Here is a 12,895-nt window from a genome sequence, read left to right as displayed (position 1 = left end):
GCAGAGGGAGTACCTGACCGTCACTCGGGGGTCGTGGGTCACTCCGCACACCATGGAGGCCTGGGTTCCCTTGATGACACTCTGGTCCTGGGGAGGCTTGCTGATGCGGGTCCGGGCTGCAGGGTGGTGAGAAGGGGAGCAGACGCAGAGGAACAGGTGAGAGGCAGGTGTGTGGAGAAGGCATCTTCAGGGGACCCGGGCCCGTGTGGCTGAAGGCCACGGGCAGGTGAAGGCAGACCCAGCATGTGGACGGCTCTACCATGGTGGGTCACCCAGAATGCTAATGAGGACAACGCGGCTCCATGGCTCCATGGCATTCTTGGAAGCCACATTCCGAGTGGGATCTCACTGAATCTTCCCCCAGAAACCCTTGGGAAGGATGAAGGAATGGAAATCAGAGACAATCAGCACATGAGTGGTCCGGCCTGGGTAACAACAGGATCGTCTGATTCCCGGTCTTCGGCCTCGCGAGCCAGCCCACCGGGGCTCGGCCTCCCTGGGGGGCCCACGGTGTGGATCTTGGGTGGGGATCCCAGGCAGTACAACCTAACAGTGCAAGGGGCGTGAGAAGCTTCCCAAAAGTTGGGCTCAGCACCCGAGCGTCCACGGTCAAGTCTGGCTGGTATCCTGTCTGGGTAAATATTCTTGCAATGGAACACGGCCATGGCCGGCGGCGGCGGCTTTTGATGAAAGAGACAAGTCAGCCGAGCGGCTGGGACCGAGGCTGTCTAGCCCTCAAAGTCAAAAAGAGGGACTCTCTGGTCCTTCGTGTGGCACCGTCTAGAGTCCTGGCCTTCCTGGTCCCTCTCCTCTGGATTCATCTGTCCCTGACCTTCTCAGATAGGGGCCTGGGGAGGCAGCTGTGGGGATGAGGGGCACTGGTGGTGAGAGCCCGTGCTGGGCACCCACACACCCACGTGCGGATGTGTCAGGTGTTCCCAGTCTGCACACTCACCCCACACAACCAGGTCAGCCGAGGCTTCGTCGACCCCCCGAGAGTTGGTGGCCAAGCAGGTATAGGTCCCAGCATCAGAGATGTGCGTGGGGCTGACGAGCAGACTGCCCGACTCCAGCAGCGTGAAACGTGGCAGCTGGACTGAGCCGCTGGCCAGGATACGCTCCCCTGAAGGCGACACGGGGTGGGCTCAGAGCGCGCTCAGACTGTGACACACAGCCCCTGGCTCTCCGAGACCCCCCAGCTCCTGCTCCCTGGGGGCTCTGGGCAGGTGCTCTCAGGCCGACCCTGGCTTTAGAAATGCTGGGAGGGTCAGGCCGGGATGGGGGCTGAGGTCCAGGTGGGTCTCTGACACGGTGACGGGCCCAAGGGCACTCGGTCACAGAGCCCGGGTCTCCTGGTGTCTCTCCACCCACCAGGCTGTCTGCCCTTCACCAGAGAAGGCCAGGGACTGTCTCCTGATGCAGCCAGGCACAGATCTCGGAGACAGCTGGCATCGGGCTGGGGGGAGGGGGCAGACAGCTCTGACAAGGTGGTGACGGGCATCCCGCCGCAGGATGCTTCTCGAGGGTCACCTTCAGGAGAGCGGAAGAACGTGACGGGTGGGAGCAGCCAGGAGCGGAGGCAAGGTGGATGCGGACGGGGATGGGGACGGGGGCAGCCCTCCCTCCGCGGCGGGGCCTGGGGAGGCCTGGTGCCTGGGGGAGGGGTATGGGGTCTGCCCCGTGCAGGAGCCCGGGAGTACAAGTTTGGGTGACTGTATCTATCGTATTCTATTTTGTAAAAAAAAATATATTTTGTTTATTTAGTTGAGAAAGGTGGCAGAGGAAAGAGCACAGAGGGAGAAGCAGGCCCCCCACCCCGCCCCCGAGCAGAGAGCCGGACATGGGATTCGATCCCAGGACCCTGAGATTATGACCTGAGCTGAAAGTAGATGCTTAACCAACTGAGGCCCCCCCGTCTGTGCAGAGGGACAGCTCCACAGGCAAGGCTACGGGTCTGTCTATCTGCACACGCGGCCAAGAGTCGCAAAGCTGTAAGTGTGGGAGAAGAGGGTGCTCGTGTCCATACGAGTGCCTGGCCGTGCTCACGCTCATTCCACAAGCACTTACCGAGCAATGACCCTGTGCCCAACCCTGTCCCAGGCCCTGGGGAGACGGCAGCAGACAAAGCTGAGAGCCCTGACTCTGCGGGGCGCCAGGCACTAAGTGGCTGGGATAGGCAGTTTATCTTGTATATCAGGAGGTGCAAAAATAGAGTGGTGGTGGGGGAGGGTCATGGGGGGGGACTCGGGGGTTGGGGGCAGGTGAGTCCTGGGGAGAAGCTTCGTTGTAGCAGACCTGGAGGTGGGAGGGAGTGACTGCGTGTGTGCATGCGTGTGTGTACATGGGGAGAGCCTGGAAGGTGAGTTTTTGAAACAGGGGTGGAGGAGGCACATGGAGCAGGGCCATTTCAGCTGGGCTGGTGCAGGGGTCCGGAGCCCTCTGTGCCACCTGCAGGAGGGACAGCGCCCACCGGCACTCACGGCCACCATCACAATAGGATCATCAAGCCACTGTAGTTCACTGGGCTTCACCGCTGTCCTTGCTCCACCCTCATGCCAGCCCGGGGTATGTCTACTATGGTCCTCAGTTTACAGATGGGGGCCCTAAGCCTTGGAGTGAGACAATAATTCACCCCAGGTCACCAGTGTCAGAAGATGCAGAGCTGACCCTTGAGCCCAGCAGCGTGGCACGGGGTGCATCCTGTGGTGTGAGAGATGGATGCCCTCCTGGTTGTGCAGTGCACGACCTTCACAACTGGACAAAGGGAACCCAACCTGGCTGGCTCCAGAATGGAGCTCTGAAGACTGCCCTAGAGGGTCACAGGGCTACAATGTCCAAAGGAAATCAGTCCCATCTACCTTTCTGCCAAGTGATGGCTGGCCGGGGTGCCCCCGAAGTCTCACAAGCCAGCACCACTGACATGCCATCGATCACTGTGCTGTCCAAGGGGCCCCTGGTGATGTTGGGGGCGATGCCTGCAGAAGGAGACAGAAGCCTCTTAGCTACACCCTGGAGGAGGCCCCACAGCCAGAGGAACAGGTCCTCATCCTGCCCCTGTCACTCTGGCTGCTGTGGGTCCCCCCACAGACAAGGATGTGGATGTCCTGATGGGGCCCTGGCACTGGGAAAAAGCCCAGAAGGCCCGTGAGGGCTCCCTGTAGCACCTGCCCTGTGGACGGCCCCAGGCTACACTACTGCCCCAGCCCGGATTCTTAGGCCTCCATTTGGGGGAACTGAGGACCCCCAAGGGCAGCTCCCACCCTCATTCCAAGAAAAACAGGATGCGTCCTTCATCGAATTGGACATGGAGGCTCCGGTTTCTTAAAAGAAAAAGTGGTTATGGCCAACAGAAGAACATGACCCACTTTTCACAAGGCTTGGCCCTGGAGAGTCTGCGGCCTGGCTGAGCCATGGTTCTTCAATGCTAAGTGCAATCTTCTGGCATTGGGCCTGCCTTCCGTAGCCTGGCCCTCAGGGAACCGTCCAGTCAGATGTGCATGGGGCAGAGCTCAGGGAGGGACCAGCACCAGCTTCACTGGCTCCCATCAGAGGCAAGAAGCAAGACAGCAGCCCTTCTGCCCTCTCGCTCTCTGCCCCGCGGCTGCCCTGTTTGGGGACCTCTGTGGGTCTGGGTGATGAGCCAGGACGGACTCAGGGAGGCTCATGATCACATGTCCTTTGGCTGCTGAGACAAAGAGCCCAGCGCCACTCTGCATGCACACTGAGCTCGGCCGTCTACGGTGTGACTGATCACAGAGCAGATCACACTCACCCAAACCCCACGAAGAGAGCAGGAGAGCTCTCGTAACCACCCAGAGAGAGCCAGAGAGGGCAGAAGGTCTGAAGTGGGGGCTGGAATTCAAGCTTGGGCCCCCCCTGGAGAAGTAAGCAAGTCTTCTCCATTGGGACGGGGCGGCTTCAGCCCTGCCTGGGAAGCCAGCGAACCACTGAGATGCCAGAGCCGGGAAGCCAGGGGCAGCCCAGATGCCAGAGTGGGGACTGTGGTTTCACAGCTGCTTCTCTCAAAGGCTGCTGAGGGACGGTCTTCGGGGCACCCTCTCCCTGCTTGATGCAGCGTCTCTTTTCAAGAGGCTGCTGGCTTGGAGGAAAGCGGGGTCCTGGGTGGGAGGGATGCAGGGGCAGGGGCAGGGGCAGGACCAACTTACTGGTGACGGCAAGGTAGGTGGAGGTCTGCACCTCGCCGGCTGCGTTGCGGGCAAAGCACTGGAACATGCCCGTGTCGTCGGGCACCAGCCCGCTGATCTGCAGTCCCCCGTCGCTGCGCTGCCGGAAGCGGCTCAGCCTCTCCGCCTCCACCACGGCCGCGTCCTTGTACCAAGTGATGGAGGGCGGTGGTGTGCCTGGGGGAGAGACATGGGCGCACGGTCAGCCCCCCTCCTGGCTCCCTCCCGCCTGCCTCTGAGCCTCGAAATTGGTGGCCAGGGTGAGGGGAAGGGGGTGGGAAATCCCTGGGTGTCTTGGTTTCTAGAATCTTCTCAGAGGTGCTACTTCATGGTCTTGGAAGAGGTGGAAAATGCTCTTGGCATGGCATTTCTCAAGTTCTTTTTAATGGCAGAGGTTCCAAGAACATTTAGCTGGATTAGTTTAGCTTGGAAATGCTAGATTAGACAAATTAATTTTTTTTAACGGCCATTTAATTTAGCAGAGTTTGTGGTGTGTCCCAGAAACCTCCAACCAGGGCTTGGTTTCCCAGACCCAGTGACTGCAGAATCCCCCATGTCAAGGAGCATGTGGAGGGGGCTAGGGATCCCGCGCGGCCCGCAGAGCCCCCTCCTACCTGGTCTGCAGAGGAGTGAACAGGGGCTGCCATCTCTCAGCTTTGCCCAAGTCACACACCCTTGGCCTGGCATGGTTGTCCCGCAGGTACCCTCAACCTCCCTGCTCTCTCTCCCCAGGTCTCTGCTCAAAGGCGACTTCCCCAGAGCAGCTCCCGCACTCCATTCAAAAGAGCACCCCAGCGCTCCAAGCCCCCTAAGCCTGGTTGCTTCTCCCTTCTCCTCCCCATTCCCTCTCTAAGCTGACATCTCAGGATGCTGTATGTCATTGTTTCAGGGGGCACACTCTTCCACGTTGCAACATCTCTGCGATCGGGTTGTGTCTTACTATCGAAAGCATATCATAATTTCATTGACAGTCTTTTTTCTTTCTTAGTGGCACATAAAATCATGGGGCACCTCACCACCCATGGCATTTTCAGTGAAATGAAGTAAGTTATCTTTACTTGTCAGTTCGTCTGCCTTCTTCTTAAGAGTGTAAGTTTCATAACAGCAAGGATTTGGCTATTTGGTCCTGTCTGCATCTCCTCAGCCCGAGAGCAGTACCGGCACATGGGTAAAGCCTCCAAAATCTGTGTGTCGGGTGAATGAATGGAGCTTTGCCTTCCCCTGGTGCGGTCTCAGACGGGGAGTCCTCACCCACGCCTTCCACGGAGACTCTCATCCTGCCTAAGCCACGTCCTGTCTCTGTGCTCACCACCAGACCACGGGCCGTGGTGCATGCTCTCCACCTCCCATCTGACCACCCCAGACTTCACCCCGGTTTCAGGCTGTCCTGTAGCTCAGTTGGGCCAGTAAGACGGAAGCTGGGGGCGGGGGGTGGGGAAAGGGGAAATTCTTCAGGACCTCGGATGAAGGGTGTTGAAAGTAGGAGAGAGTAGGGGAGGAAATGGAGCAAAATGGCCCAGAAACCAGGCGGAGCTCATGAGACCCATCTCAGGCAAGATGTCCCCAAGTTCTAGCGGTTCTGACATTACGGTAATTTGGCTTTGTCTACAACTCCCGAATTATGTGCAATTTCAGTCTGTCACCTATCCTGAAATTATGGTAATTTGGATTCATTTGTAGCCCTCAAGTTATGGTAACGTGGGTTGATTTCCAGTCCTGAGAGTGTGGTAATTTAGCCTGTTTGTTTCCTGGGGTGTCTGTTCACGACCAGACTGACTCCCTGCTCAGTGACGCTGCCCGGAGAAGGAAGTGGAATTTAGAAAAGTTTGTGACGGAAATAGGAAGGGCTGGAGGTCCGGGGTTGGGGGTTGGGGGTCCTTGTTCCCCTAGGACCCCGCCACTGTGTTACCTTTGGCCCGGCAGGGAATGTCCACCACCTTCTCCATCTCTGCCGTGATGTGTCTCTCCGGCTCCTTGACAAACTGAGGTGGTTCTGCCAGAGGAAGGACCAGGGGAGGGGCTCAGAGGCATGCTCCTTTTGATACAGCCACTGCTCGGGTCACCCCTAAGAAGGCCCCACACAGCCCTATGGCCCCTACCCCTGGGTGGGTGGGGGGTCCCCAGCAGCCCCGCCCCATCTCACCCAGCACAGACAAGTAGGCCCCGCGGACGACGGCGGGCACGCTGCTGCTGCGCAGGACCACCTCGCACTCATAGTAGCCGGTGTCGCTGCCCGTGGGGCTGGGGATGGTCAGCCGGCGGTTGTAGTCGCTGATGCCGCTCGACAGCGGAACCCCGTCTTTCTTCCAGATGATGTGCAGCTTGATCAGGGGCCTGGAGGGCGAGAGGAAAGCAGGTTCCCAGCCAGGGCGGGGGTGGGTGGGAGGCCAGGCCAGGGCCCCAGCCCGCCTCTTCAAGGGGCAGCCCTCTGGACCTCGGTTTCCTTGTCTACAGAATGGGACAGCTGCACCCCTGTGCCGAGGCCGGGTGTTCCAACGCAGGGAGGCAGCTGAAGCCCAGCCCGGCACTAACTTGGTGCACGGGGCTCCAGAGGACAGGAGCCGCTTGGGCTGTGCCTCTTGCTCTTCTGCCCCCTGGCGCAGAGCCCTGTCGGAGCAGAGGCCAGTGGGCAGCACAGCGTTAGAGGTGGGGCGTGAGAGAAACACCCAAGGTTTGAAGAGGGAAAGGCAGGCAGCAGGACATACCTGCCCCTGCCTAGACAGAGGGCGAGTTGGGCACCCCCAACCCCGACCTCTCAAGACCCCCCGAGATTGGGTTTGTCCTGTTCCCATTTATTTTATTTTTATATTTTTAAAAGATGGATTAAGAGTGAGAGCACATGCGTGAGCTCGAGGGGGGGACGGAAGGGGGGCCGGGCAGAGAGAGACTCTCCAGCAGACTCTGCAGCGAGTGTGGAGCCCTAGGCCGGCCTTGACCTCACGACCCTGAGATCACGACCTGAGCCGAAACCAAGAGCTGGATGTTTAACGGGATGCTTAACTGACTGAGCCACCTGGGCGCCCCGTGGCCTGCTCTTGTTTGGCACCTGGCGGACCCTCAAGGGGTCTGTGCTAGCTCCACAGGGGGTGCAGAGGGGTCCCATGGAAAAGGGTCTTGAGGTGGAGTAAGTGTGGGCCTTCCTGGCTTGGGGGGGCGTTAGGCAGGTTCTGGGCTGTGGGTCTTCTCTGCACCCTTAGCAAGCTCCACGCAAAGGCCTCTCCCACCCTCGCGGGGAACGCTGCTACAGGACCGCGGTCTGCGAATCTTCAATAGGAGGTGACCCTGGGGGCCTTGGTCTGACTCCCTGCCTGTCCCATCTGATCCGACCACCTCTCCTGAGTGCTTACGAGGCGGGCTCAGCACTCCACCTACACGCCTTGCCGGGGAGGTGGGTGCTCAAATCATTCCCACTTTACAGCCGAGGAGACTGAGGCCCAGAGCACGACAATGGGCCTGGGCCTTGGGCGGTGGCCTTGGGCGGTGGCCTTTTCTATCGCCTGGCTTTTCTATCGCTGCTGGCCCGCTGGGTGACCTCGGGCAGGTTGCTTGCCCTCTCTGGCCTTCAGGGTAGCTGTGGGAGGGACAGAAGTCGTGTGGGAAGCACAGCGCGGCACCCACATGTGACGACACTTCAGTTTCCCACGTGAGGGCCATGAGGGTCATATGTGGCCAGGAAGGAGCTCCATTTGCAGCCGACCCCAGGTCTGCCCTCCTGCCAAGGCCCCCACACGCGTCATCGCCCAGCCCTGCGTCCCTGTCCTAGCTGCTTGTGCGCCAGGACTACACCTGACCTCCCAGCTTGCCCTCGGGGCTGCACTGAGGTCTGCTGGCCTGTAACGTCCACCGGGGCCCAGTCTCTCCTTGAGGGCCACAGAGAACGAGCCAGCCGGTCTATGCGTCACCTCATCCTCCAGGGTCAATGCCCCATCTCCTTTCCTGGGTCCCCGCGTGACACGTGCAGACCTCCCTGAACTCAGGCTGGTCCCTCTGGAGCCCCCAGGTCAGGAGCGTTGGCTGGAGTTCAGGGTGCAGGGGAGCAGGGAGAGGGGGACATACTACCCACCTGGCGTTGGCCACACACTCCAGGGTCACCTCCGAGGTCCCAGCCACCACGCTAGTGTTCTTGGGGGGAATGATGATGGTTGGGGCAATGGGGTCCGCAGGCCCCCCGACATCTGGGGAGAGATCAGGAGTTAGCTGGAGACAGAGGGCGGAAACCCCATCTCTGCTCGGGAGATCTTGGTCCTCGTGGAGTGGGGCAGGTGACCACGAGACCACAGGGGAGCCACCCAAGCAGCAGGACCCCAGGGTCCCTGTCACCTCTCCTCCTCCCTCTGGTCATGGGCTCCCATGGTATCCAGCGAATGCCCACTGGAGACCTCCGGGGCCCTCCCCACCTTCCTGTCACACAGCATACCCTCCCCCTGAGCCCCTTCTCCTGTCTGTGCCTTCAAAATCCTTCCCTCCATCCATATTTCTCTTGTGACATTACTTCTTCTCCGGCCCCCTTTTCCACCTGAATGCACACTCTCTATACTGGGTTGAACAGTAACCCCCCAAATTCACGCCCACGGCAGCTGTGGATGCGACCTCGGGAAACAGAGTCTTGCAGGTGTGATCAAGCCAAGAGGAGGTCCTTCTGGATCTGGGTGGGCCCTGAGGCCGATAGCACGTGTCCTCACGAGAGGAGTGGAATGGAGACCCAGACACATGGATACCCAGGGGAGAAGGCCGGGTGCACACAGAGGCAGAGACCTGGAGTGAAGCATCCCCAAGGCAAGGAATGAAAGGACTGGCAGCCACTGCTAGAAGCTGGGAGGCGAAAACAGACTCTCCCCCAAAGCCTTCAGGGAGCGCGCAGGCCCGCCGATATCTCAACGTCAGACGTCCGGCCTCTAAAACTGTCCGAAAGACCATTTCTGTTGTTATAAGCCCCGCAGTGTGTAGGACTTTGTGACAGCAGCCCAAGGAAGCTAATATGTTCTCTGGGGCAGGAACCTCACAGAGCCTTGCTTTTGGGCAGAATTAGATCTCCTCCAAATTCGTATGTTGAAGCCCTAACCACGCCCCCCCCCATGTGACTGTATTTGGAGATGGGGTCTTTCATCAGTCATTGGCTTGAAGGAGGTCATAAGGGTGGGGCCTTAATCCAACAGGGGGGCTGCCCTGATCAGAAGAGAAAGAGACCCCAGAGCTCTGTCTCTGCCACTCGAGGACACAGCGAGAAGGCGGCTGTCTGCAAGCCAGGAGGGGGGGCCTCAGCGCAACCCAACCATGCTGGTCCCTTGACCTTGGATTTCCCAAACTGCGAGAGGTCACTTCCTGGTCTGAAGCCCCGGCTGGGTAACCTGTGACGAGCGAAGACAGCCTTGCTCAGGCCTCCTCCAGCAGCAGAGACATGCCCGGCACACAGTAGGGGCGCACGCATATTTGTTCAACGAAGACGGGAATGGACCCAGAGCTATCCCTGTGCCACCTCGGGGTCGGTGATTGAAATGCAAGAGAATGTACCGCGAGTGGGCTTTCTAAACACGCCACAAGGCCGTACCCTGAACTCTTCTACCAGAGGGAATAGCTTTGCTTTTTGCCTTGAGTTCTTTAAGAAGTGGCCCGGCTCTTGATGGGTCAGCACAGGCCCAATATGGGCAGAAACTCCGACATCCTCCATGCACCTGCTCCAGGGCTCCTGGAAGAACCACCACGAAGGGCTTTTTCTCTCCCGAAAACCCACCCAGTTGCCTTCTTCCCGGGAGGTTCCAGAGGCAGCAGACTGTAATGACCCTCACAGCCCTGGGTGGGCGGGGATCGGGGACAGTGCCAGGGCGTCCTTTATGGGGAGAGTGTATCACGGCCCCACTGCCACCCTGGGCCACCCTGGTCTGCCTCGGGCAGGTTTTCCTGCCTGGACTCCAGACTTTTCTAGAAAAGGGAATAAAATGTAAAAAATAAGGTAAAATGAAGAGGGAAGAAAGGAAGCATATAAAGCAAAATAATTGCAACAATATAAAAGCCTCATGTAGGTGCCATAAAGAGTGATCGGATTGAAAGCTGCTGATATAGCTAAATCCATAAAAGTGTGCTCTAAGTTGTTTATTACATGCTGGGGCTCGCAGGTACCGCGGCCCAGATTAATGGGGCAGGAGGAGGAGACAGACAGTTAGAGCCCAAGTGACGTGTCCCACTGCGGAGCCAGGTAAGCAGAGCCCTCGGAGTTTAAAGGTAAGAGGGGCAGCCCAGGGCCTCAGGGTGGCTCGCCAGGTGGAGGGGAGACAGACATCCACCAGGGACCCTGGGCGTCATGCCTCAGTCTTGGCAGGGGAGGGACCAGCCACAGCTGGAGACCCCTGGACCCAGCAGAGGAGAGCTGGGAGGGTCAGGAGGACCTGGTTCAAAACTTTGTTCCACCCCAGCCATCAGGGGTGGGGGCCAGGGAGGGGGGTGCGGGGAGCCTCAGAGGGGTCTTGATTTTTCTCCAAGGCAATATGGGAATAAAAATGACTGTATCGCAGGGTTCTGTGAGTTCAGCCCCTCGCTCAACAGATCTTTGCTGGGGGAGGGCTCTGTTCGTGCCACACTGTGCTGGGCACCAGGGATCCCCCACTAAGGGAGATGGGCAGGGGTCTGTCCTCATGGAACGCATGGTCTGGATCTCAGATCAGTGCTTAGACATTTATCGGATCAGAGCTGGCAGGATGGCTTCTGGGAAGAAGGGCCCCGGTGGGGGCGGCCAAGCTGCCCGGGGGGAATGCGCAGTACTGGGCGCGGAGTCCCTCTCCCCGAGCTCCACGCATGCATTCTCCTTCCCCTGTCACCCGTCACCTCCTAGTTGAAGTCCCCTTTTCTCCACCCTGATTCTCTTCGACCGCTCTGGACATGTAGCTCTGTGGACCTCCCTCCCCGAGCCTCCAGGACCCCCCACCTGCACTGTGCTTCACGCGGCGCTCCCTTTCTCTGGTCCCCAGAAGTAAAGAAGCCAACAGCCCTTGTCGCTCCCACCCCTACACCCGGTTCCCTGGCTCCCCCTGGCCTCATCAGCTCCCCAATCTGGAGTGGTGTGAAGGCAGAGATGGACAGCTCGAGGTGGACCGGGGATGTCAAGACGGCCCTGGGCGGCACGGACTTGGCCTCAAGCAGAACACACCTTGCTGAACACACCCCCCGCACAGCTAGCAGCTCCTTGCCCGCTAGCTCTTCGGATGCACCAGGGCTCTCCACACAGGCAAAGTTGGATCCTGCTGCCCCAGGACGATTCTGATAATGGGCACCAGGAGGGACACCACTGTGCTGCATTCTTCCCAGGTCACCTCCTCGAATCGTCCCAAGTACACTTTGCCAGAGATACCAGGAAACAGAAGTTCAAGGACCATGTGACTCACCTGGGCCACAGGTCAAGTGCGTGTGTGTGCGCGCGGGGGGTGTGGGCAGGGAGCTAAGCTACTCTCCTAGGCAGACATCGACATGGGGGCCGCGAACCACAGGTGGCTGGGAGCTCTTGAAATGTGACTGGCGCCCCTTTGATTGAACGGGATTTAATTTTTTTTTAAATTTTTTTAAAAAAATATTTTATTTATTTATTTGACAGAGAGAAATCATAAGTAGATGGAGAGGCAGGCAGAGAGAGAGGGAAGCAGGCTCTCTGCTGAGCAGAGAGCCCGATGCGGGACTCGATCCCAGGACTCTGAGATCATGACCTGAGCTGAAGGCAGCGGCTTAACCCACTGAGCCATCCAGGCGCCCCTGAACGGGATTTAATTTGATCTAATTTACATTTAATTAAAAACAGATCCCCAAATCAGCTATTAGAACACTTTTAAGTATGTGTAGAACAACTCGGGTATCCACCACCACCTTTCCAGCTGTAAATCTGATGACGTTTCAATGCAGATCACGTATTTCAGAGGAGAACTCAGCAGCCCAAAGATGTGCTCAGAGCATGAAACGCACAGAGATTTCAGGGACTCAGTAGGAAAGAGAAGCCCAGCGTCAAGGACCTCGTTAATATTTTCTGTCGATTGTATGTGAAAATGGTAATGTTTTGGATATGTTGGGGCAAATAAAACACATTAATAAAATTAATTTCCCGTTGCTTTTTCCTTTTTTAAAAATGAGGCTACTGGCAAATTGTAAATTACTCCTGTGGCTCCCATTGTGTTTCCATCGGACAGCGCAGCTCTGATTCCTGCGTGTGGGGCCACGGTCCAGGGTTGACAGTCTGTGCGAGGTCACCAGGGTGACCTCTGGGCAGGGATCTGCTCCCAGCTCCCGGGGTGGGGGGCGCTGGCCTTGTTCTTAACTTCTCCATTTCTGAAGAGCAGGGGCATCCCTCCACCTGCCCGCCCCAGGGCCTCTAAGAAAGTGTCCCCGGGGCAGAGGAGGGCTGAAGGGGTGAGGAGGGGGAGCAGAGGGAGGGGCCGGGCTCCCCGAGATCAGCGAGGGCGGCTGGTGGTGGGTGAAGTGGCAGTCGCTCCTGGTAAATTGGCTGGCAGGCAGGCTGCGGGATTTGTGTCGGTGACATGAACAGGGTTTTGAAGTGCAATCACTCGTGGGAGGAGAAATTAGCTGAAAATCAGCTGATGCTGCTCTTAATCCAGTACAAATCGCCACGTGAGAGCAGAAGGCGAGGGTGCTGCGGTGGGGGAAACAGACAGCCGGGGGAGGCTGGGGCAGATACGGGGGTCCGGAAGGGTCCCTCGGGCCAGATGCAGGGCTGG

At 58.4% G+C, this 12,895-nt stretch overlaps 1 protein-coding gene across 2 annotated transcripts in view; it reads right to left on the bottom strand.

The window, feature by feature from the left end:
* The window catches only part of SDK2 (sidekick cell adhesion molecule 2), a 246,015-nt gene that overhangs the window by 68,714 nt on the left and 164,406 nt on the right, over positions 1 to 12,895 (bottom strand). For both annotated transcript variants that reach the window (XM_059148912.1, XM_059148913.1), the window contains exons 6-12: positions 8,248 to 8,359; positions 6,328 to 6,518; positions 6,094 to 6,177; positions 4,167 to 4,361; positions 2,859 to 2,975; positions 956 to 1,123; positions 14 to 116 (exon numbers count right to left, since the gene is read on the bottom strand). In XM_059148912.1, coding sequence (XP_059004895.1) covers positions 14 to 116; positions 956 to 1,123; positions 2,859 to 2,975; positions 4,167 to 4,361; positions 6,094 to 6,177; positions 6,328 to 6,518; positions 8,248 to 8,359 — 970 coding nt within the window. The remainder of the gene's footprint in view (positions 1 to 13; positions 117 to 955; positions 1,124 to 2,858; positions 2,976 to 4,166; positions 4,362 to 6,093; positions 6,178 to 6,327; positions 6,519 to 8,247; positions 8,360 to 12,895) is intronic.

The sequence above is a fragment of the Mustela lutreola genome, chromosome 15, assembly GCF_030435805.1.
Source record: "Mustela lutreola isolate mMusLut2 chromosome 15, mMusLut2.pri, whole genome shotgun sequence".
NCBI classification, from domain to species: domain Eukaryota; kingdom Metazoa; phylum Chordata; class Mammalia; order Carnivora; family Mustelidae; genus Mustela; species Mustela lutreola.
This window is presented reverse-complemented; position numbering and strand designations above follow the sequence as displayed.